Source organism: Erythrolamprus reginae, chromosome 10, assembly GCF_031021105.1.
Source record: "Erythrolamprus reginae isolate rEryReg1 chromosome 10, rEryReg1.hap1, whole genome shotgun sequence".
Taxonomy (NCBI): Eukaryota; Metazoa; Chordata; class Lepidosauria; order Squamata; family Dipsadidae; genus Erythrolamprus; species Erythrolamprus reginae.
Window position 1 is genome coordinate 34,196,861 of NC_091959.1, and position 23,930 is coordinate 34,220,790.

Consider the following 23,930-nt stretch of genomic DNA (forward strand, 5'->3'; position numbering starts at 1 on the left):
TCCTCTTGGAAAGCAGAGCTTATTTGCAGGGGCATATTTCATATATTTTAAGTTTCCTGTATTTATGCTCTTTTACAGCAACAGAGTATTTTTGTATTGAACAGAGGATGGTTAAGTTATTCTGGAAAGTTTCCTTTGAAACTCAGGACAGTACGATTAAATGTGGAATTGAAACACTGGTTCCAGTATGAGCCATATATCAGAGTAAATAAACTGAAGAAATGAATCCCATGGATGGATGGAATGACACATATACATTTGAATGCTATCTAATGGTCAAACTCTGGATGGCTGACTCCACCATATACAAAATGCGGATCTTCCAAATTCAGACCTTGTGAATTGTTGCTAGTTCCATCGCACACAAGCACTTTCTTGGTGACCGGGGATTTCACTTGGGTAACCTTTTTGCTTCTGCTTCTCCTTATCAGAGGAGGGGCACCATTTTATCCGCTCCATGGAGCTGTTGGGTGCCCAGCCATGGCCATTTGTTGCTGCCCAGACTGCTGTCTTTGCAGCAGCTGCTAACTGCACTCTGCAAATCCGCCAGTGACCCCATTGTTGGCCTCTCTGTGTGCATTCATGGTCTTCAATTTTCCAGCAAATACACTAAATCAATGATGGCGAACCTATGGCACCAGTGCCACTGGTGGCATGTGAGCCGTTGCCCTAGCTCAGCTCCAAAGTGCATGTGTGTGCTGGCCATCTGATTTTTGGCTTGTACAGAGGCTCTGGGAGGGCGTTTTTGGCTTCCAGAGAGCCTCCTGGGGGATGCGGGAGGGCATTTTTACCCTCCCTCGATTCCAGGGAAGCTTTGGAGCCTGGGGAGGGTGAAACACGAGCCTACTGGACCCACCAGAAGTTGGGAAACAGGCAGTTTCCAGCCTCCAGAGGACCTCCAGGGGGTTGGGGGAAGGTGTTTTTGCCCTCCCCAGGCATTGAATTAGTGTGGGCACTCACTTATGCGCAATAGCACGCGAGCATGCTCTTTCGGCACCCGAGGAAAAAAAGGTTTGCCATCACTGCACTAAATCCATGCTTAGATAACAGCCTCCAGCTCACTCTTCTGGAAGTAACTCAATATCACCATGACATCACACCATCAATTCCATGTGGGTTTTGCTATGGGTCAAAAGTTGCTCTCCCCTCCTCTGCCCCTTGAGCAGGGACCTGTGGGGGGCAAGATTGGTACAATACACATAGCATCAGCTAGTTTTATTATACAGAGATGTGTAAAACTCTATAAAAAGTATCTATACAATGGAGAAAAGATACTGATCCTCGCCCTTGAGAGGCATCATTGTCTAAGCACTTCAGGGTTGATGTAATTCAGTCCATCTCCAGGTTCTCCTCACTCTCTTCCTCTTCACTCTGGAACTGCTCCACTCCCACAAATACACAGCTCTGGACCGACTTCCGGATGGCTTCTCTGTCAGCTGATAAAACAGGTGAAAGGAATTTGAAAGACACCCTCGTGGACATGTCAATAAAAAGCCCTCCCCAACTTTCAGTGGCCTTCATTTAGTTGATGTAACGCAGTGTTTCTCAATTACTTTCTGTTGCGCCTCCCCCAGGAAGTAATAAACATTTTGCGCCCCCCCAACTCTCCGCCGGGACAATTGTTTGCAATATTCACCACGTTTTTGCTGAAAAAACTCAGGCAGTTTATCAGCGTGATTAGGGTGTAATGTGTTTAAGTGACGCCTTAATTTATGTGGCTTCATGCTGCCTGCTGCCAACATTTTTCGACAGTAAACCTACCGGTCTTTCCTCGTCTCCCACCACAGTCACAGTGAAGCCAAGCGCTACATATGCTTCGTCATATTTCCTCCTCTTAGCTTTCGGGAGACTTACGTTTGTCTCATGATCTCCGTCTCTCTCCTCCTTTCTTTTCATCCCTGTTAAATATTTTTCCCACACTGTCTCTTAAGGGTTTGCTATCTGTACTTCATATATCCTGCTCTGTGCTGTGTGCTATTGTTTGGTGCAAAAAAAACCCCTACTCCCTGCATAAAAAAAAAGCATGTTCACCAGGGTCACGCACCTCCCCAGGGGCCCCCGACCCACTAGTTGAGGAACACTGACATAACGGCAATGGAATATCTCCAGCACAGCGGTTCTCAAACTGTGGGTTGCGACCCCTTTGGCGGTGGCCTAAGACCATTGGGGGGAAAATATTTCCGATGGTCTTAGGAACAAAGACACCGCCCTTCTATCTGTCTCCAGGCGGGTCAACCCACATGGAAATAGACTTCTGCAAAAAAAGCCAAAAACCCCGTTCCACGGGAACTTCTGAGCATGCGCAGAAAACGAATTTCTGACACTGCACATGCATTGCCATTTTGTTTTCGCCTTTTTTTTCTTTGCAATTCAAAAGAAATCGGCACTGCAGGTGTGTGTGCACCCATAAGGCGCACCCACGCAGCGCAGGAGGAAGAGAAGCAGCAGCAAGGTAAGTTAGACCCCACCCCTGAGTTTCCTAATAATTTTATTATTTGGGGGTTGGGGGTCACTACAATACGAGGAATTGTATGAAAGGGTCACAGCATTAGGAAGGTTGAGTACCACAACTCTAGCATAAGGGGCCCCAACATCGTGCAATAACTTAAAATGAATAAACCAATGATCTGCACGATCATTTTAGTAGATGCCTGAAAGCCTTCCATCCCTGAAAGACTCTATAACAGGGATCCCCAAACTTGGCAACTTCTCAGACTTGTGGACTTCAACTCCCAGAATTCTCCGGCCAAATATTCTGGAAGTTGAAGTCCACAAGTCTTAAAATGGCCAAGTCTGAAGACCTCTGCAGGAGTATTTCTCAATCCTGAGCAACTTCATGCCATGAACTTCCAATTCCCAGAATTCCCCAGCCAACTCAAGAATTCTGTGGAAGTTGAAATCTTAAAAAGTGGAGGAATACTGCAGCTTTCCTTCCTACACTTTAGACTGCAGCAATTCCCAGAATTCCCTGTCCAACGGATGCCTTCCTAGATTGTCCAATCCTGTTGGTCAAGCGTCTGGAGCAGCAAACCAAATGGTTGCCAACATGCCAGGTTATGATGAATTACCTTCACTGGTACAGTTCCGTAACAGCAGCAGGAGCTGGTCCCTGTTGTACTGAATGAGGAATTTCTGACAGGTGCGTATTGTTGCTAGAAGCAGAGAAGGAAGACATTAGGACTCTGCAGGCAAAGAAATACTTGCAGCCTAAATATTCAGAATAATGGATTTTTATATTACTGGGTATAACAAAGACAATAATGAATTTTTAACAAAATAAACGACAATGAGTCATTCTCTTTGCCCATTTTTAACGTAAAAGCAAGAAACAAAGACTATATTAAAGTTCTCCATGTAACTTTTACAATTTGTGTCCAAATTGCACAAATCCAGACAACCACTAGAGGGCAGTAAAACACTACTGCGCTCTTTGCTGCCATTTGGTGACTTAAACACTATTTACTATTTATGAAATCCAGAAATCAGTCTATAATACTTTAAGTGCATTATATTTTAGCACAGAAATAACATGTACACAATAAGAAATTGACTGACTGGCTTGTTGTGTAAGCTACACAACACATAATTGTTACCCAATACTGGTGGCAAGAGAAAATAGATTTTCTGAACTGCTAGCATGGTTTCTGGATGGATCCCAGCTAAACAATTGGTGCCAATGAAAAATCTCTTGATATTAATATTCTGGATCAGAGTTGGCTCACAAAATATGGTATTATTGATGGCCATCCCTGATGGCTACATCTAAGGAGGTGATGTTGGGAAGCTTAACTTTTCCCAATTACTTGTGTCCTTTTGAATTCCCCCCCCTCCCGTTTAATCATGTCTGATTCTCAGAGGCTGCCTGCAGTTTTATTGGTTTGCTTTGTCCTCTTCCAAGTTGTGTGTGTGTGTGTGTGAGAGAGAGAGAGTCAGGCCCAAAGTCACCCATGTGGCTTTGTGCCTAAATCCAAAATAAAACTCATTTCCTCCCAATTTCTACTGCTGGGCCCTTAACAACTATACCAACTTGACTTTTATTTTTCATTTCTTTTTTTAAAAAAATATCGTTTTACAATATACTTGTTTAAATGTTGTACTTACATCTTATAAGTCAACAAAACAAAACCTAACACAACATACCCCCCATCCTGTTTGAACTTTATCATCACAGTTCATTCTTTATATATTTATACGGCCTTTTTCATTTCAACCTTCTGTTTTTAGAAATTGTTAACACCGTATTTATTGGTGCTATTAACTGTAAATTGTATAGATTTTTATTTAAAAAATATAACCCAGACTTTGAATTATTCCACTTCTGGCAAAGATGAACATGGTGCCAATAAATTAGATTATTTCCCTTAAGAGATTGCACAAGGGAAGATTTTTTTAAAAAAACGTCGTGTTAAAATACAGACTCTCACAAGAGAAAGCTTACCTCCAACATGAAGGGTGCTGAAAGAGCAAGGGCAATGTTGGCTCCTATTTTCTAAGTGAGTAATAAAAGGAAGGGACGACCACAGAAGCCGATAAAAATCTTTCCGGCAGCAGAAGAGAACCACTCCCGTGTAGGCATTCAGGTATTTTACTGAAGAGAGAAACCAGAGAATCTCTAAGTCAGTGGTTTTCACCCTTTCTGATGCCGCGACCCTTTAATACAATTTCTATTTATTTATTTAATTAATTATTAGGATTTATATGCCGCCCCTCACCAAAGACTCGGAGCGGCTTACAATATATGAAAAACAATACAGTACTACAAAATCCAAATAATTAAAACTAGACAAACAATCTAAAATTCCCAGTTTTACTAAAAAACAGTCGTACCCATTCAAACAACAGCCATACAACCATTCATTGGCCAGGGGCGGCCCAAGCCTGGTGGCATAAATGAGTCTTAAGACTTTTGTGGAAGGCGAAGAGGGTGGGGGCAGTACGAATCTCCAGGGTGTTTTTACCCTCCCCCGGCACCAGGGAAGCTCTGTTAAAAAGTGCTATTGCTAACAGGTTGTAAGCCGCCCTGAGTCTAAGGAGAAGGGCGGCATAAAAATTGAACGAATGAACAAATAAATAAATAAATAAACAAACAAATAAATAAATATAGCAAGGGTTTTCAAACTTGACCTTTTGTGGAGTTCAAATAGAATTCCCCAGCCTGCATCGCCAAAAAGTGATGGACCATTGCAAATGTCATAAAAATTAGGCCGGTGAGATGACGTATTTTACAACTATCACGATTTATGACCACAATGTGGTCTACGGAGAGGGGTGGCATACAAATCTAATAAATGAATGAATGAATGAATGAATGAATGAATGAATGAATGAATGAATGTAGAGGCTGCATCGCGGCCATTAGTCAAAGACGACCTGGCACTGTGTGAACAAGCAAAGCCCTGGAAACCAGACCTGAAAAAGCGATGGAGCAACAGGCGACTCCAAAGTCTCCATGTATTCTTGCAACTGCATTCTTCACTGCATTGTGCACTATGCGCTCCTCAATGAACTGCCGACAGCGAGGGTCTTCGGAGATGACCTTGCAGAGGAAGTACCTGGAAAAGCAGAGCACAGCAGATGAAAGAAAGGGCTAGGCCAGGGGTCCCCAAACTTGGCAGTTTTAAGACTTAAGGGCCAGCTATGAACTCTACAAGTGGCCAAGTATAAAGACCTCTGGGTTAGACTCTTAGACCACCTGTAGTGCACCATCTGTTTTACACAGCTGGGCAGTAGAACACATTCATAATAATAATAATAATAATAATAATAATAATAATAATAATAATAATAATAATTTATTAGATTTGTATGCCGCCCCTCTCCGAAGACTCGGGGTGGCTCACAACAACAATAAAAAACAATATTATAGCGAAACAAATCTAATATTAAAAAAGAAGCATATAAAACCCTCTCATATTTAAAAACCAAACAACACATACATACCAAACATAAAACATAAACAGCCTGGGGGAAAACTTCCAGATCAGACAAAAAGCAGGATAGCCTATGTCAGTGATGGGGAATCTATGGCACAGGTGCCACAGGTGGCGCGCAGAGCCATATCTGCTTACATGTGAGCCGTTGCCCTTGCTCAGCTCCAACATGCATGTTTGTACTGGCCAGCTGATTTTTGTCTCACATGGAGGCTCTGGTGTTATGCCGGGCCCTTGGCAATTAGCCCTCAGTGAGTTTGGAATGAATTTCAAACACACACACAGTCACAGGGAAAAGGAAAGCAAGTTTATCAAGCAATCTTGTAAACCCAAACTCTGAGAGGAGCCAAATTTCTCTCACCCGAAAAAAGTCCTTGAATGCAACAGTGTACCAAAATAAAAGGGCAGATGAGACAGCTGTAAATCTCCACAGCCACCCATGCCAAATAATCCTCAAGAGTACTTTAACTATGGAGTATCCAAAGTACAGTAGAAGTCCTTGAATAATACGAGCTGTAGCAATGTTCTTCCAGGAGTCTCTTTCTCTAACGGATAAACGCCCACACTCACACTCCCCAACACCCTTCATTTATCACCAAACACATTAACATAACTACCCCTTAAACAGGTGTGCTCATTTATCTTCTGAGATGCCTGCGCAACTGATCCCTTCTTGCCATAAGCCTGCGCACATGGGCATCCACAAGTGGATCCTCCTCTGATTCTGATGACTCACTAATTGGAGCACTGACTAGTGGGCTGGCTGCACCTATCTCCCTGTCTGATTCCTCTCCCCGACTGTCTGTCCCTAATTGTGAGTCAACTTCGCTGTCTGATTCTACTGGCAATAAAACAGGTCTCTGATAACCCGAGGATTCCCCTAAATCAACATCCAAATTCCCCGCTGCAGGAGCTGGCCCAAAGTCAGCCACAACACCTGGGAGGGCATTTTTGGCTTTCAGAGAGTCTCTGGAGCGCAAAACATGAGCCTACTGGGCCCACCAAATGTTGGGAAAGAGTCTGTTTCTGGCCTCCAGAGGGCCTCTGGGGTTCAGGAGAAGCTGTTTTCACCCTCCCCATGCAGTGAATTATGGGTGTGGGCACTTGCGCACGCGCAATAGCGCATATGCACCCTCCTTTGGCACCCAAGGAGAAAAAGGTTCGCCATCATTGAAGCAGCGCAATGGGCCCAAACAAAGAAAATGAAGTTTGATGCAGAGAAAAGTAGGATCCTACACCTAGGTAAGAAAAACCCAAAACACACATACCTAGTGGAAAACACTCTCAACGGCAGTGAATGTGAGCAAGATCTTGGAGTCTTAGTGGACAACAAACTAAACATGAGTCAACAATGTGCAACAGTGGCTAAAAAAGCCAACACAATCTTGAGCTGCATAAACAGAGGAATACACTCCAAGACAAGGGAGGTGCTAATACTACTCTATAATTCCCTAGTTAGGTCACACCTAGAGTACTGCATTCAGTTTTGGTCACCATACTACAAAAGAGACATTGAAACTCTAGAAAAAGTGCAGAAGAGTGCAACCAGAATGATAAAGAGACTAGAAGCAAAAACATACGAGGAAAACTGGAACTGGGCATGGATAGTCTAGCAAAGAGGAGGTCCAGGAGTGACATGATAGCAGTCTATAAATACTTGAGGGGCTGCTACAGGGGGGAGGGGGTCACTTTATTTTTCAAAGCACCAGAGAGCCAGACAAGGAGCAACGGACAAAGGAAGCTATCCAAGGAGAGATTCAACCTGGGAATGAGGAACTTTCTGACTGAGAGCGATCAACCAGTGGAATGGCTTGCCTGCACAGGTGGTGAATGCTCCAGCACTAGAGACTTTCAAGGAAAGTGGACTGCTATTGGACTAGTGTGATGTAGGGTCTTCTCCACCAGCAGGGGGTTGGACTAGATGACCTGCAAGGTCCCTTCCAACTCTAATAATAAATAAACAAAATAAATAACCTCCAAGGGTCTCTTTCAGTCCTATGATTCTGTTATGATCAGTGAAAGGGCTTGCTTCCAGGAGTTGTGGTTGCTCCATCCCTGGAGGTTTTAAAGAAGAGACTGGACAGCCACTTGTTTGAAATGGTCTAGGACCAGGGGTAGGCAAAGTTGGCTCTTCTATGAGATGTGGACTTCAATTCCCAGAATTCCTGAGTTGACATGATTGGCTCGGGGATTCTGGGAGTTGATGTCCACAAGTCATAGTAGAGCCAACTTTATACACAGTTCAAATAGGAGACAACCTTATTTATTGGATTTGTAGGCTCCCCCGCTGCCCCCCATCTCTTTTATGACGCTGCCTCACCACAATATATTTAAACATATTATTAAATATTAAACCTTTATATATTTAGTTAAATACACTAGTTAAACCTTATGACATTTATTATAATGCACAATAGATATGTTTTTTCTTTTTCTTATTCTGTGCTTACTCTCAATTGTAATTTATGTAACTTTTTAATGTACATAATTAATGAATATTATTTTTATTTTTTTTAGAGTCAACTTTGCCTAGCCCTGGTCTAGGCATATATAGGGACTCCTGCTTGAGGAGGGAGCTGGACTAGAGCAGTGTTTCCCAACCTTGGCAACTTGAAGATATCTTGGACTTCAACTCCCAGAAGTCCCCTGCCAGCGAATGCACAGAATTCTGGGAGTTGAAGTCCAAATATCTTCAAGTTGCCAAGGTTGGGAAACACTGGACTAGATGACCTCCGAGGGTCCCTTCCAGCTCATTCATTCTATTCAGCCGCCCCACGCGCTTAGGGGAAGACAGCGCCTGTCTAGGCTGGGCGAGGCCTCCAAGCGCCGCTGCCGCCGTCGCGCTCCCTGAACTCCCGTGGGGAACGGCCAAGGCGACCCCCCGCCCCGCCGCCCGCCGGAGCCTCACCGGTTCTTAAACCGCACCATAGCGCGAGTCGGCACGGAAGTCTCATTCGAGGTCTGGACGCTCTAGCCCGCGGCGTCTCTATCGCGGAAGTGCCTTCACCCACAGAGATTAGAAAAGAAACGGACACTTTCCTCCTGCTCAGCCGCTGTGGCTAGAAGTCACTGCAGAAATCTTGACTCCCCACCCCCTTCCCTCCTTTGGTTTTTTAAGTTGACAGCGTTATCTAGGGGCATTAATATCCGCTTGTTTTCCTCGGAGTCAGGGGTAGGCAAAGTTGGCTTGTCTATGACTTGTGGACTTCAACTCCCAGAATTCCTGAACCAATCAGGCTAGCTCCGAGAAGCCGGTGGAGCACTTCCGGGGCGGAAGACGACTCTTCTCTTTTTCGTTTCTCTGCAGTATCCTACCATCCGAGAAGGCCGATTACGTCAGAAAAGATTCGCCTTTTCATTGGCCCGCCTATGACGTCACACGCAGATTTGTTTGAATTTTTTTTTGCACCCTCGCATTCTCTCTCCCGTTCGCCTTTGGAAAGTTCTTTTCGGGTTTTCCCCCCCTTCAGTGGACCAATCAGCGGCTGTCATAAGTCCTCCCTTCCTTTCCTCCCTCCCACAAATGGTTTATTTTCCCTGTCTGTAACGTAGCACTTCTGTCATTGGTTGTTTGAGAGGGAGAGGCGGGGAAAGGACCACAGCGAACCTATAATAGCCGTTGCCCTTTTTGCCGCCCTTTGTAGGAATTACTGTACAGTACTGTATTTCGTTTTTTGAGGTGGTGGACGCTCTAGTTCAGAGGTCTTCAAACATGGCAACCCTTAAGATTTGTGAATTTCAACTCCAAGATTTCTCCATCCACTGACTGGAGAATTGTGGGAGTTGAAGTCTAGAAGTCTTAAAAGTGGCCAGGTTTGGCCTCTGTTCTAGTTTCTTGAGGCAGCATAAATTTAAAAAAACCCCTCCATTTGTCACAGAAAGGTTTCTGAGGATGGCTGGGATAACAATAACCCATCATCCCCCGCCAAAAAGGTGGTGCGGTCAAGGCCCAACAAATGAACCTTCTCAACAAATGAATCAGCAAATGTGGAAAACTCAAAAATATCACCGGTTACAGCAAACCACCTCCCCACGCTGAAGGAAATCAGCAACTGGCAGATGACCTGAATGTATTCTACTGTAGATTTGAAAAGAAACTTTAAATAGCAAATGTTGGAAATGTAGAACACCACATGGCACGTACTACCATATGTGGGGGACATGCCCAGAAGCAGTAAAATTTGGGGCCTTGATTAGAAATTGGTTGACATAAATTCTAATTTACGAACTAGAACTAAAACTGGAATTATACCTATGAGGCATTATCTCTGGCCATCATAAAAAGGCAAATTTATACCTAATAATCCATGTACTAAAAGCGGCAAGATTGAGGTTTGCACAAAATTGGAAAAAAGAAAATACAGTGAACCCTCGAGTTTCGCGTGTTCAAGTATCGCGAAAGGGCTATTTCGCGAGTTTTCAACCAGGAAGTAAACTCCACCATCTGCGCATGCGTGCCCTTCCACGCATGCATAGATGGTGGAGTTTCCCCGCCGGGCAGAGGCTTCCCTGGGTCTTCCCCCTCTTGCCCCCGTAAGACCCCAGCGGCGGCGCGAGCAACGGCATGGGCGGGCGGGCGGCACGCGCTTGGGGACATCCCAGCTCCGCTCCCCAGCTGGGGAAAGCGCGCGCGTTTGGGGACTCCCTAGATCCGCTCCCCAGCTGGGGAGCGGATATAGGGAGTCCCCAAACGCGCGCGCTTTCCCCAGCAACGCGCGCGCGGTGGGGACTCCCTAGATCCGCTCCCCAGCTGGGGAGCGGATCTAGGGAGTCCCCAAACGCGCGCGCTTTCCCCAGCAACGCGCGCGCTTTCCCCAGCAACGCGCGCGCGGTGGGGACTCCCTAGATCCGCTCCCCAGCTGGGGAGCGGATCTAGGGAGTCCCCAAACGCGCGCGCTTTCCCCAGCAACGCGCGCGCTTTCCCCAGCAACGCGCGCGCGGTGGGGACTCCCTAGATCCGCTCCCCAGCTGGGGAGCGGATCTAGGGAGTCCCCAAACGCGCGCGCTTTCCCCAGCAACGCGCGCGCTTTCCCCAGCAACGCGCGCGCGGTGGGGACTCCCTAGATCCGCTCCCCAGCTGGGGAGCGGATCTAGGGAGTCCCCACCGTGCGCGCGTTGCTGGGGAAAGCGCGCGCGTTTGGGGACTCCCTAGATCCGCTCCCCAGCTGGGGAGCGGATCTAGGGAGTCCCCAAACGCGCGCGCACCCCAGGCGCGAGCAACGGGGTGGGCGGGCGAAGGGCGGGCGGCAGTGGAAGCAAAAACACCATCTGCGCAAGCGCAGATGGTGTTTTTACTTCCGCACCGCTACTTCGCTAAAAATCGATCATCGCGTGGGGTCCTGGAACGGAACCCTCGCGATGATCGAGGGTTCACTGTATACCAGCAGAACACATGATAATCAGAAAGATACTGGAATGTGCAAAAATGAATAAAATTACAATGGAATTGCAGAATAAACAGGGAAATGAAAATTATGCCATATGGGGGAAATTATACAAATGAATAGAGAAAAAAACAGAAATAAAATAACAAGGCAAAATAAAAGGACACTGTAGAAAAGGCAATGTAAAAACAACTTCATTTCAAAATGTACAAGTTTCCGTAAACTTTTGATACGGTGTATTGTACGATGTGTATAATTTTTGTATGTGTTTGTTTATGCTTTATGTTTTAAAAAATTCAATTAAAAATTTTTTAAAAGAAAAAAAAAGATACAGCCACCTATCTCCACAACCTCCATCCCAGACGCACCAACAGCAGCCAAATTTTTTACAACTGACCCCATCCTATTGGGTTTACAACCCTGGAGATCACAGAAAATAAAGTGCAAGATCTATTTTCACAGACAGAAACCTGGAAAAGCACCAGGCCCAGATAAAGATAACTCCTTCTTACTTAAAAGTCTGTGCCAACCAATTGGCCCCCATCTTCACCCAAACCTTCAACAATTCACTAGAGATGTGCTATGTTCCTTCTTACTTCAAACACTTTGCTATCATCCCAGTGCCGAAGAAGCCCTCCATCAAGGAACTGAATGACTACAGACCAGTTGCTCTAACATCTGTAGTTATGAAAACCTTTGAAAGGCTAGTGATGTCCCACTTGAAAACCATCACCGATCCACTGTTAGACCCCCTGCAATTTGCATACCGAGCAAATAGATCGACAGGTGATGCTGTTAATGTAGCTCTACACTACATCCTACAACATCTTGAATCTCTAATGACCTCCATTTTGTAGACCTTAGTTCAACATTCAACACCATCATACCGGACATTCGTTTAACCAAACTAAATCAGCTAGTGATACCTGAACACATTTATAAGTGGATCACAAGCTTCCTAACAGACAGGAAGCAATAGGTGAAGCTAGGCAAAATCACATCAGATACCTGTATAATTAGCACAGGGGCCCCCAAGACTGTGATTTCTCACCATGTCTCTTTATACACCAATGACTGCATCTCAAACGATCCATCTGTTAAACTACTGAAGTTTGCAGACAATACAACAGTGATCGGACTCATTTGAGACAATGATGAAACCACATACATACGGGAAGTTAAACAACTAGCCTCGTGATGTGACCGGAACAATCTAGAACTGAACACACTCAAAACTGTAGAAATGGTGATAGACTTTATGAGAAATCCTCTCATCCTCCCACCTCCCACTGTTAGATTCAATAATTAGATGAGACCTTGCAGCTGTGAAGCCTTTATTAACTCAAGTTGGAATGAATTTCAGAAACAACAACTAACAACAATTATAACAGAGAACAGCCCAACAGGAAAAGTTCCATCTTTTAAAACTTTCTGCCAGGGAGGCGGGGCTTTTGACAGCGGCTTGAATTTGCCCGTCATGTTTGCCCAATCCGCGACCGGCATGCTAATGAGCTGACGTCCTCCCGAACCCCTCCCCGTCAGGTTCATTATTAGTTGTCACTCATTTAACCATGTTACATAATCCTGAAAGTCGCCGAGCTTCCCTTCCAGACCTGCGCAGTTCATTCACTTCGTCAATGCTGACAGCTGCTCTGTCGCAACTCTGCAAGGTCCCATATGCCCCGTCTGTGCTGGCACCCCTTGCGTTGAGCTTGCGACACTGCAGCCAGCTTCCAGAAGTCCTCGGATCCCAACGCTGGAGGCATGGGGAAGATCAGGTAAGTCTTCAGCTTCTTCCTCATTTTCATTGTTCATGGTATGTTGTGTGGGACGGAGACCCAGAGTTTTTGACCGCGCTTGGGTTTTGACTTCCTAATTTTCGGAGGCTGAATGTGTCCTGTCTAGAGCGGAGTTGATCGATGTGCCTCCTTCACTCCCTGCCATCTTCTAATTTAATTTTATATGATTTGGGTCCTGTTTTTTCTGTGACTATCCCCTTCTGCCAGGCCACCTCACTGTCATAACCATTAGCGAATACCTTCTCCCCCACCCCTAGACTTCGCTCAGGTTCTCTGGGGATTTTTTGTGGTTCTATGGAGTACGAGGGATGTAGTTTGTCTAGTTGAGACCGCAGCTTGCGACCCATTAAGAGTTCTGTAGGGCTTTTAATTTGTCTTTGTGCTTGGTGTTATGTGCTGGGTTAATAGGAATTGATCGATTCTTTCCTGACAATCCTCTGGTGCTGACCTGCTTAGGGCTTCCTTTGTGAGTCTCACCATACATTCTACCTGCCCATTGCTCACTGGAGAAAATGGTGATCCCAAGGCATGTCTTACCCCCAAGTTCGCTAAAAAGAGTTCCATTTGTCTGGCTGTCAACTGAAGTCCATTATCTGATACCAATACGTCTGGAACCCCGTGGGTTGTGAATAATCTCCTTAGGGCCCTAATTGTCACACTTGTGGTCATTGTCTTCATTAATATGGCCTATAGCCACTTAGAATAAGCTCCCACCACTATTAAAAATGATTGTCCGTCTATTGGGCCTGCAAAATCAATGTGTGCCCTCAACCATGGCACTCTAGGTGTTTCCCATTCCGTTGGTGTTGTCTTTGGAGGGCTTGCTCGTGACTCCTGGCATGGGTCACACTTTGCCACCCACTGCTCAATGTCAGTGTCTAACCCTGGCCACCATAGATGACTTCTCGCTAAGCTTTTCATTCACGCTATACCAGGGTGCCCTTTGTGTAGTGTTTCCATCACCCTTTTCCTTAGGCTAGTTGGAATGACTATTCTATCACCCCATAGGATGCAATCCCTTAAAATAGACAATTCCATTTGCTTATTTTTAAAGGTCTTGAGTTCCTCTGCAAGTGTCTCTTCTGGCCACCCCTACAATTTACAAGTCCTTATTATGTTAAGTGTATTGTCCTTAAGCATTTCTGTTGCAACTTCCTTTGCTGTTACAATGTTGACTATGCTTGCTGCTGGGGCTGGGTCGCTTACTAATTCTGGTTCTGGGCAACGACTTAGCACCGGGGGGGCGGGTGCACCCCTCTGGTGCTTAAGTATGTAATAAACATATATCCATCCTAAGATAATATTAACATATATCCATCCTAAGGAAATAGTATAAGGGCAAACTAGATGGATCATGAGGTCTTTTTTTGCCATCAATCTTCTATGTTTCTAATTGTAGCCGGAGAGGAAAATTGCCCAGCAGGTCATTCTTGTGGACATTAAGACAGGTGTGGCTTTGTCTCCCACTAATAGTCCTAATAAATGGTGATGGAATCACGGATCCAGTTTGTTCGGTCCCGGTCCTTAGGTGCTGCCATCAAACATTTCAGAATGTTTGGTGAATTTTTTACTGTCTTGAAGATTTTTCCTATTCTGCAGCTTGTAAAAGAGCCCCCCATGTGTTTCAGGCCGATTCCAGCTGCTGAGCATGTACAAAAGCCAAATTGCATAAGGGAACATGCATGTGTGTGCAAAATGTCACAATGCTAACCAGTGGAACCCACCCCTGCTTAACACATATGTTAATGTATCCAACATTAAATTCATAAATTGATCACATAACCTGCTTTGGGGACTTGAAAGGGTCTTGTGTCCCTACAGTACCAGGTAGCCCTTCAGGTGTCTCAACAGTACATGGTCAAAAAAGTCAATGTTAGGACTCTGTCCATAACAGTTGGGTTGGCAATATATAAACCAACAATATGTATTATAACTGAGCTATATCAGTTTAGTTGAGAAGTTGCAGACTGCCACAAGAGGGAGCTAGAGTTCATACTTTATTTCTCTGAGTCACCCTCTTTGTTTCTCTTTGTCTAAACTACTCACTGTTAATGGCTGCTAATTGTTAGTTATGTTTGGCATTTTCTCTGCAAACTCTCTGCATTGTAGTCATTTATTATAGCTAAAATATGTTTAGGCTTGTTTACTGATTATAACAGTCAAGACGGCATATAAAAATGGGCAAAGGTTCAATTTTGCCATTGTGTTCACCACTTTGACTGTTTTTTGACTAACCACCTGTATTCAACATGTTTAAAATAGTAGAGAACGGGTTTTAAGAGGAACCCTACTATTTTACCCCCTCTTACTGTTTTTGACAGCATAACCGTACAGTTCTTCAAGTGTCTGCATTCTAATCTCTATAATCTCCCAGGACGTGAAATAGATGCTTCACATACGAACCATCATTAAAAAGAAAAACAAAGCATGTTTTCCTGCTGTCCAGGATCTGTTGATACAGTTTTACAAAGGAATTATTAAAATCTGTCATTTTTACTTCTATAATTGTCTGTTTGATTGGTGCAGCAATCAAACAGGGCAGGCACAGACACCAATGGATAAAAATTAAGACAGTAGAAAGAACAAATTGCAACCAGCCTGTCTTCCATAGAGGACCTTGTGCAGGTCAGTATTATTTAGTAGTATTTATCCTTTTTAATTTTCTTCTTTACTCCCTCCTTTTATTATTATTATTATTCTTCTGTTGTTTTGCTGAGAGCTTCTGTATTGGAGACAAATTCATTGGGTGTCCAATCACATTTGCCAAATAAAGTATTCGATTCAAGCTGAACATAAGAATATAAGAACCTAAGAAGAGCCCTGCTGAATCAGGCCAAAGCCCATCAAGTCCAGAATTCTGTGTCCCACAGTGGCCCACCAATTGTCCATGGGGATCTTGAGTAGAAAGAGAAGGCAAAACCCTCCCTTTCCCTTGATCCCCAACAAATGGGACTCAAGGGAATCCTGCCCGCCTCAACCAACATAGAGGCGGCACATGGACATCCGTTTCAATAATAACCAATACACTTGGCATCCATGAATCTGTCTCATCCTGCCTTGAAGCTATCCAGGCTGGCAGCTGTCATGACCTCTTCTGGAAGGAGTAAAGGACCCTCTGGGTGAAAAAATATTTCCCTTTATTTGTCCTCACTTTCTTACCTATGAGCTTTAGGGAATGCCCCCTCATCATAGCATTGTGTGATAGAGAAAATAATTTTTCTCTATCCCCCTTTTCTATCCCATGCATGATTTAATAAACTTCAATCAAGTCACCCTTTAAATGCCGTCTTTCAACGCTGAAGAGACCGAGGCGTTGCAACCTGGTTTCATAAGGGAGGGGCTCCAGGAGGCGCTGTGAACAAGTTTGTAAGCCTTTGAGTCTCTTGGAGTCTCAGCTTAGCACTCTTGCTTCAACCCTCTTTTTTTCCCCTGTCTCTAAACTTTGTGGTTAAGGGGTGTTTAATCCGCTTGCATTCTGGACATTCCCTCCCTCCCACAGAATGAATGCTTAGCCTTCCAGCTCAGGATCTCAATGGGGTTTCCTTTTTTCAAAAAATAGTTTTTATTGATTTATATACATTAAAAACAATACAAAAAAATTACATACTTTACATACCAACAACAACAATAACAAAGAAAAACAAAAAAATAATACAAGAGAAAAAAACAACATCCCAATACTGTTTTAATTGATATACTATATATTCTTTGGGGGTCTCCTACAGCAATTCATATCAAAAATTAACTAATATGGTTATATACCTTATACAATTCCCTATTTATTATTTTTTTCTGTCTTGGTAATATATTTCCTTAAGTGAGTCCATTAATACAAATAATATTTCCAATTAAATATCAATACATCAAATTTGTTAGTCAATCAACTATTAGTTTATTATTATCTTTTATTTTTTTCCCTTTGTTCTAACCATTCATAAAACATGTTCCAAATTTCATAATACTCTGAGTCTTTGCTTTCATTGTCATCATATCTAGTTCTGTGCACTCCATAGTCTTTCTAAGCCGTATATTTTCACTTGGCTTATCTTTTTGTTTCCAGTTTTGTGCTATACTAATCCTGCCTGCAGTTAAAATACTATATTTTTTGGAGAATAAAATGCACCTTTTTCTTCCCTAAAAGAGGCTGATACTGTAATTTGGATGGATTTTATACTCTGAATGTAGTCCCCCCCCCCCCAGCCATAACTAGCTGCTAAGGATCTTCCCAGCTCCTACATTGCAAGCTCTTTCATTGTTTCTCTTTGCGAAGAATGTTCTCCAAACCCTGTCTTTGTAGATTCCCCCCCCCCATTCTTTACTTGCTCCGAATGTTTCTTTCCAGCCCTAATCTTACTGGCTTGCAAGCTCTTTCATTGTTACTCTCTGCAAAGAATGTTTTTTAAGTCTTAAGACTTTCCAGGGTTTTTTCATTGCTCTAACTTGCTCTGAAAAAGTTTCTTTCCAGCCCTAACCAGGTGCTAACAATGTTCCCATCTCTTACCAGCTTGAAAGCTCTTTCGCTGTTACTCTCTACGAAGAATGTTTTCCAAGCGCTGTCTTTGCAGGATTTGTTCCATTGCTTTATTTGCTCTGAATGTTTCTTTCCAGGTGCTAATGATGTTCCCAGCTCTTTCTGGCTTGCAAGCTCTTTCATTGTTACTCTCTCTGAATAAAGTTTTTTTTAAGTTCTTAACCCGGGGATAAAATAATGTGCTGGCTAAGGACGCTAGCCAGATGAATACCTGGCAAGCAGATTCTTTTCCCTATGTCCCTCCCCAAAACTAAGATGCTTCGGTGCGTCTTATACTCCGAAAAATACGGTATGTAGTGTAATGTGATAATATTTTTTCTACATCTTCTGATCTATTATTCCTAACAAGAATGCTTCGGGCTTTTCATTTATTTCCAGTTTTGCAATTTCTCTTAACCGGTCGTCTACTTTATTCCAAAAATTTTTAATAGATGGGTTTTCCACTGCAGGGACACTTCTCCAGGAATGCAATGCTTTTCCTTGTGCCTTACGAAGCCCTGAACCCAGGTTGTGTTTTTCCGTCTGACAGCAATGCAGCTGAGCCTTTGGTACCCTGTCTGCCTGAGTGCGCTTGGCCGGGTAATCGGATAGGAAGGGTGCACTGAGCCAGGTCCACGGAGTAGCAAAGGGCTTCTATTTTTGGCTCGGGAGTCTGATTAAGGGCGACATGGAAGGCGGAAGAAGCAGCGTACGAAAGAAACCGTTTTCCTTTGTTTTTAAGCGGGGAAAAAACACCACTGCAAACCCATTCACCTGGGCTAGCTGTCACTCACATGGAAATTCCACAGACTTAACCGCCATCAATATCCCCTTCCTTAATTTCTTCCTGCTAGGAAAAAAAAAGGAAACTGATACAGGTCTTCAGGGAGAAATGGTACCATTGACTAAGACAAAAAAAATACGTACTTAAATATTATTTAAGAAGAAGACTGTTCAACTACAAGTGGCAACACGGCATGAAACATAAACAAACCTTTCAGATAACTTACAAAAGGCATTGATCGACGCAACCTTTAGACTTACAACAAAGATTATTATGAGTCTATGGAGAGGGGCGGCATACAAATCCAATAAATAAATGAATGAATGCTTGTGAGATAAAAACCAACAACATTTACAAAAGTTTAGCTGACACCATTCAATGAACTAATAAAAACCAAGGGAAATCTACACCAAAACATATTTAAATGAGAGTTCGTATACTATGGAAGTGCTAGCTAAATAGCCAGCATGTCTTATTCTTTTCTTATTTCTTTTTCAACCCCCCTTTTCTTTTCTTTCCCCAAACTTCCCATTCTACTATATCTTTCCTATCTTCTTGCTTGCTTTCTTCTCTCCTTTCTTCTATCTCTGTCATAATACAACATACAGTATATGATTGACATGTCATGTATTGTATTTATATTTATCTTTCTTTCATTTTTAACATATACAGTGGTACCTCTGCCTAAGAATGCCTGTACTTAAGAAATTTTCTAGATAAGAACCGGGTGTTCAAGATATTTTTGCCTCTTCTTAAGAACCATTTTCTACTTAAGAACCCAAGCCTGGAAAAATTTCCTAGGAAATTTGAGAGCAGTATGAAGGCCCAGCCAGTTTCCTGCCATTCCCCCTAGGTTTCTCTCTCTGGCGCAGTGTATGGGAGGCAGCCTCGCGCCAGGTATATGGGAGGCACGTGCTCCTCCTCGCCACCTCAGAGTCCCTCTTTTTTTTTAAGCCTTAAAGTTTTGGATTTTTTCGATTCCCCTCACCTCACCTTCTTCCTTCGGGAGCAACTGTCCTCCTCCTCTTCTTCCTCCTCCACTTCCCACCCAAATTCTGAGCTTTTATTTCTTTCTTAATGGGTTTGTACGCATTATTTGCTTTTACATTGATTCCTATGGGAAAAATTGCTTCTACTTACAAACTTTTCAACTTAAGAACCTGGTCACGGAATGAATTAAGTTCTTAAGTAGAGGTACCACTATATATTTAATAAAGATTTTTTTTAAAAGGTTGTCCTTCATTTAAGTCCCCAACTGAGTCCAGGTTTCTGTTACTAAGTTAAGGGAATTTTGCCCCATTTTATGACCTTTCCCCCGCAATTGTTTAGTGAATCACTTCAGATGTTAAGTTAGCAAAGTGTTCATTAAGCATCCCCATAGACATTGCTTGTCAGAAGGTTGTCACATGAGCCCAAAGACACTGCAGCCATCACAAGTATGAGACAGTTGCCAAGCATCGAAATGTTGCTCATGCAATTGTGGAGATGCTCGCCACGGTCAGTGTTGTGGTTGGCTCTGGGCCAGCTCTGTCGTAACTGACAACCCCAACTTTCGTAACTGACACCCCCAACTGTCGTAACTGACACCCCCAACTCAGCAGGGAATTTTGATGTTGATTCGTGGGAATCCTCAGTTTATCAGAGACCTGCTCCAATTAGTGAATCATCAGAATCAAAGGAGGACCCACTTGTGGATGCTTGTGTGCACAGGTTTATGGCAAGAAGGGATCAGTTGCGCAGGCATCTCAGAAGATAAGTGAGCACACCTGTTCAAGGGGTAATTATGTTAATGTGTTTTGTGATAAATTACAAGTGTTGGGAAGTGTGGGTTGTGGGCGTTTATCTGTTTGTGAAAGAAAGATTTTTGGAAGACGATTGCTACAGCATATTCAAGAACTTTTAGGAAACTTTGGACATTTCAGGGTTAAAGACCTCTTGAGGACTTTTGGCTTGTGTGGCTGTGGGAATTAACAGCTGTCTTATCTACTCTTTTGTTTTGGCTTAGGGCCAGTCTAGATGGCTGCACCGGTTGTGGCCCTATCTGGACAAGGAGTCCAGTCACTCATGCCCTTATCACCTCGAGGTTTGACTATTGTAATTCTCTCTACATGGGGCTACCTTTGAGGAGCTACAGCTCTACAAACTACAAATTGTGCAGAATGCAGCTGCGCATGCCAATGTTTCTCCAGCACTCCATGGACTGCATTGGCTGCCAATCAGTTTCTGGATGCAATTCAAAGTGTTGGTTATGACCTATAAAGCCCCACATGGCATCGGACTAGATTACATGCGGGACCGCCTTGTGCCGCATGAGTCTCAGTGACCGATTAGGTCTCACTGAGTCGGCCTTCTCCAGGTCCCGTCAACTAGACAGTGTCGCTTGGCAGGACCTAGGGGAAGAGCCTTCCCTGTGGTGGTCCCGGCCCTCTGGAATCAGCTCCCCCCGGAGATTCGTATGCCCCTCCTTGCCTTCCGCAAGAGTCTGAAGATGCACTTGTGCCCACAGGCCTGTGGACATTAGTTTTCAGCCCCTGCCGATGAATGGAATGTATGTTTGGTTTGTTAGAAGTGACTGTTTTTTTAATTAAATTGTGGTTTTCGATTATTAGTTTTAGTTTAATATTAAATTTCAGATATTTTGTATTGTTCTTTTTATATGCTGTAAGCCATCCCAAGTCCTCAGAGAGGGATGGCATATTATTATTGTTATTGTTATTGTTTTTAAGAAAATAGTTTATTAATTTATTAAAAAGGAGAGAAGAAGAAAAATAGGAAGGATACAAAGGGGGAAAGGGAAAGAGGCATAATACACATATCCGAATAGCATGAATAAAAAGAATAACTTATTACATATTACTTATTACATATTGGTATAAAATATCAAACTGTACATAATAAGATAATGCTTCTAATCAAAGTTTAGGTTATACTAATTCATATCAGTTACCCATATGAGTTCAAAAGTAGGTTAGTTAGTTTTATTATATTATAGAGGGGTGGCATATAATAATAATAATAATAATAATAATAATATAATAATAATAATAATAATATAATAATAATAATAATAATAGTAAATTAGTAGTAGTACTAATATATTGAGCACATATAACAGCTGGATCACGGACAAATGCAAAATAATGCCAGTGACATGGGGCGAGATGGGCAGATTGTAAATTTAATAACTTGTTTGCATGTACACTGAGGGCTTATGCACCGGGGACTAATTCCTCGTGTGTCCAATCACACTTGGCCAATAAAGAATTCTATTCCATAAACACGTAAATCAGTACAAGTGAGAGAAGACATGGATCCCTGATGCTCAGTGGGGAAACCGCTTCAGAATCTGGGGATTCTGGAAGAAGAACCATCCTGATGGCTCCTAAGATAGGGATCCCCAAACTTGGCAACTTTGAGACTTGTGGACTTCAACTCCCAGAATTCTCCAGCCAGCTATGCTTCCGGGGTTAGTAAATTGAGGACCCAGATTATTGAGGGCAATATGTTGACTCTAATCCATTTTTTGTCATTCGGTGGGACCTAGGGGAAGGGCCTTCTCTGTGGGGGCCTCGGCCCTCTGTAATCAGCTCCCCCTGGAGATTCGTACTGCCCCATCCTCCTTGCCTTTCGTAAGAGTCTAAAGATTCAGCTATGCCTCCAAACTTGGGGTCTTTAGATTCTGCCCCCTGGCCAATGAATATATAGTGTGTTTGTTGATTGAATGGTTTTGTATGTATTTTAATTGGTTCTTTAGTTTTTAGTTGTAACTGAATTTTAATTATTTGGATTTTAATATATATTGTCTTTTTTATATGTTGTAAACCGCCCCGAGTCCTCAGAGAGGGGCGGCATATAAATCCAACAAACTTAAACCACTTAGAGAGGGCTGCAAAACTCTGTGAAACTATTGCTATTGCTGCTGCCCTTCAGCTCACTCAGCATGGAGTCCACATATACTCTAGAGGGCGCTGTTGTGCCACAGCTGAAATACTCATGGGAATACAGTACATAGCTGATTTTGCAAAGGGTACTCAAACTGGAGGAAGTATGAAGTTTAGTTTTAGCTCTCCCTTCTTTATCTTTATTCATGATTCGGATAAGAAGGTGGAAAGAATACTTAAGCTGATTTGCATAGCATGAAAAAAAAAGCATGGAATAGATAGTGAGAAGACAGAAATAAAAATTCAAACCAGCATTGATAGTTTTGTGGAAGGGTTGAAAATAACAGTTTGAACGAAGTGGAAACCAATCAGATAGTCAGGTACAAGATGTGCAATTCCTGCCTTGACAAAAGTTTTTGGGAAAAAGATTTTGGAATAGTAGATTGCAACTTTATGTATGTGACGCAACAGTGAGCTGTGGGTGTGAAACAAAACAGAAAATGTCAGCCACAGCTGCTAATGGTTCTACTTGCAGTTCATTGATCTCTGCCCAGTTTCCATGTCTGTCCAATTCAATTCTTGGTAGAGTGCTGCACGTAAAGGAGGATCCAGGCTACAATATTAAGCCTTGGAAAGACCACACCTAGACTACACCTGCGTCCAGTTTTGGTCTCCACACTATAAGAAAGATGTTGAGACTGTAGAAAGAGTGCAGAGAAGAGCAATCAGGATAGTTATGGGACTGGAGGCTAAAACATATGAAGGAACTGGGCATGGCTAGTCTAGTGAAGAGAAGGACCAGGGGAGACAGGATAGCAGTCTTCCAATAGCAATAGCAATAGCATTTAGATTTATATACCACTGCACACGGTTATCATAGTTGGGGGTGACCGTTATGACAGTTGGGGATGACCGTAATGACCGTTGGGGATGACCGCTATGACAGTTGGGGATGACCGTTATGACAGTTGGGGGTGACCGTTATGACAGTTGGGGATTACCGTTATGACCATTGGGAATGACCATTATGACAGTTGGAAATGACCATTATGACAGTTGGGAATGACTGCTATGACAGTTGGGGGTTACCGTTATGACAGTTGGGGATGACCGTTATGACAGTTGGAGATGACCGTTATTACAGTTGGGGATGACCGTTATGACAGTTGGGGATGACCGTTATGACCTTTGGAAATGACAGTTATGATAGTTGGAAATGACCGTTATGACTGTTGGGGATGACCGTTATGACAGTTGGGGATGACCGTTATGACAGTTGGGGGTTACCGTTATGACAGTTGGGGATGACCGTTATGACAGTTGGGGATGACCGTTATGACCATTGGGAATGACCATTATGACAGTTGGAAATGACCATTATGACAGTTGGGAATGACCGTTATGACCTTTGGAAATGACAGTTATGACAGTTGGAAATGACGGTTATGACAGTTGGGGTGACCGTTATGACAGTTGGGGGTGGCCGTTATGACCATTGTGGATGACCGTTATGATAGTTGGGGGTGACCGTTATGATAGTTGGAAATGATCCTTATGACAGTTGGGGATGTCAGTTATGACAATTGGGGGTGTCAGTTATGACAGTTGGGGGTGTCAATTATGACAGTTGGGGGTGTCAGTT

At 43.3% G+C, this 23,930-nt stretch overlaps 1 protein-coding gene across 2 annotated transcripts; it reads right to left on the minus strand.

Moving 5' to 3' along the window:
• Positions 1-1,200: 1,200 nt before the first annotated feature.
• Positions 1,201-8,980, minus strand: POP5 (POP5 homolog, ribonuclease P/MRP subunit). Of its 2 annotated transcripts, none has more exons than XM_070761971.1 (5): positions 8,856-8,980; positions 5,410-5,552; positions 4,439-4,588; positions 3,069-3,152; positions 1,201-1,436 (listed from the first exon to the last, which is right to left on the minus strand). In XM_070761971.1, the coding sequence occupies exons 1-5, from the start codon at positions 8,882-8,884 to the stop codon at positions 1,330-1,332; spliced, it is 513 nt and encodes a 170-aa protein (XP_070618072.1). In that variant the 5' UTR covers positions 8,885-8,980; the 3' UTR covers positions 1,201-1,329. The 2 variants fall into 2 exon arrangements, with proteins under 2 accessions (XP_070618072.1, XP_070618073.1); XM_070761972.1 differs by having other exon boundaries at positions 8,839-8,940.
• Positions 8,981-23,930: the final 14,950 nt, after the last annotated feature.

Coding starts and splice junctions, on each gene's coding strand:
- POP5 (XM_070761971.1), bottom strand. CDS start 8,884: ATGAGACTTCCGTGCCGACTCGCGCTATG. Junction 5,553..8,855: donor CCGTGCCGACTCGCGCTATG/GTGCGGTTTAAG, acceptor CTGCTTTTCCAG/GTACTTCCTCTGCAAGGTCA. Junction 1,437..3,068: donor ACGGAACTGTACCAGTGAAG/GTAATTCATCAT, acceptor CTGTTTTATCAG/CTGACAGAGAAGCCATCCGG.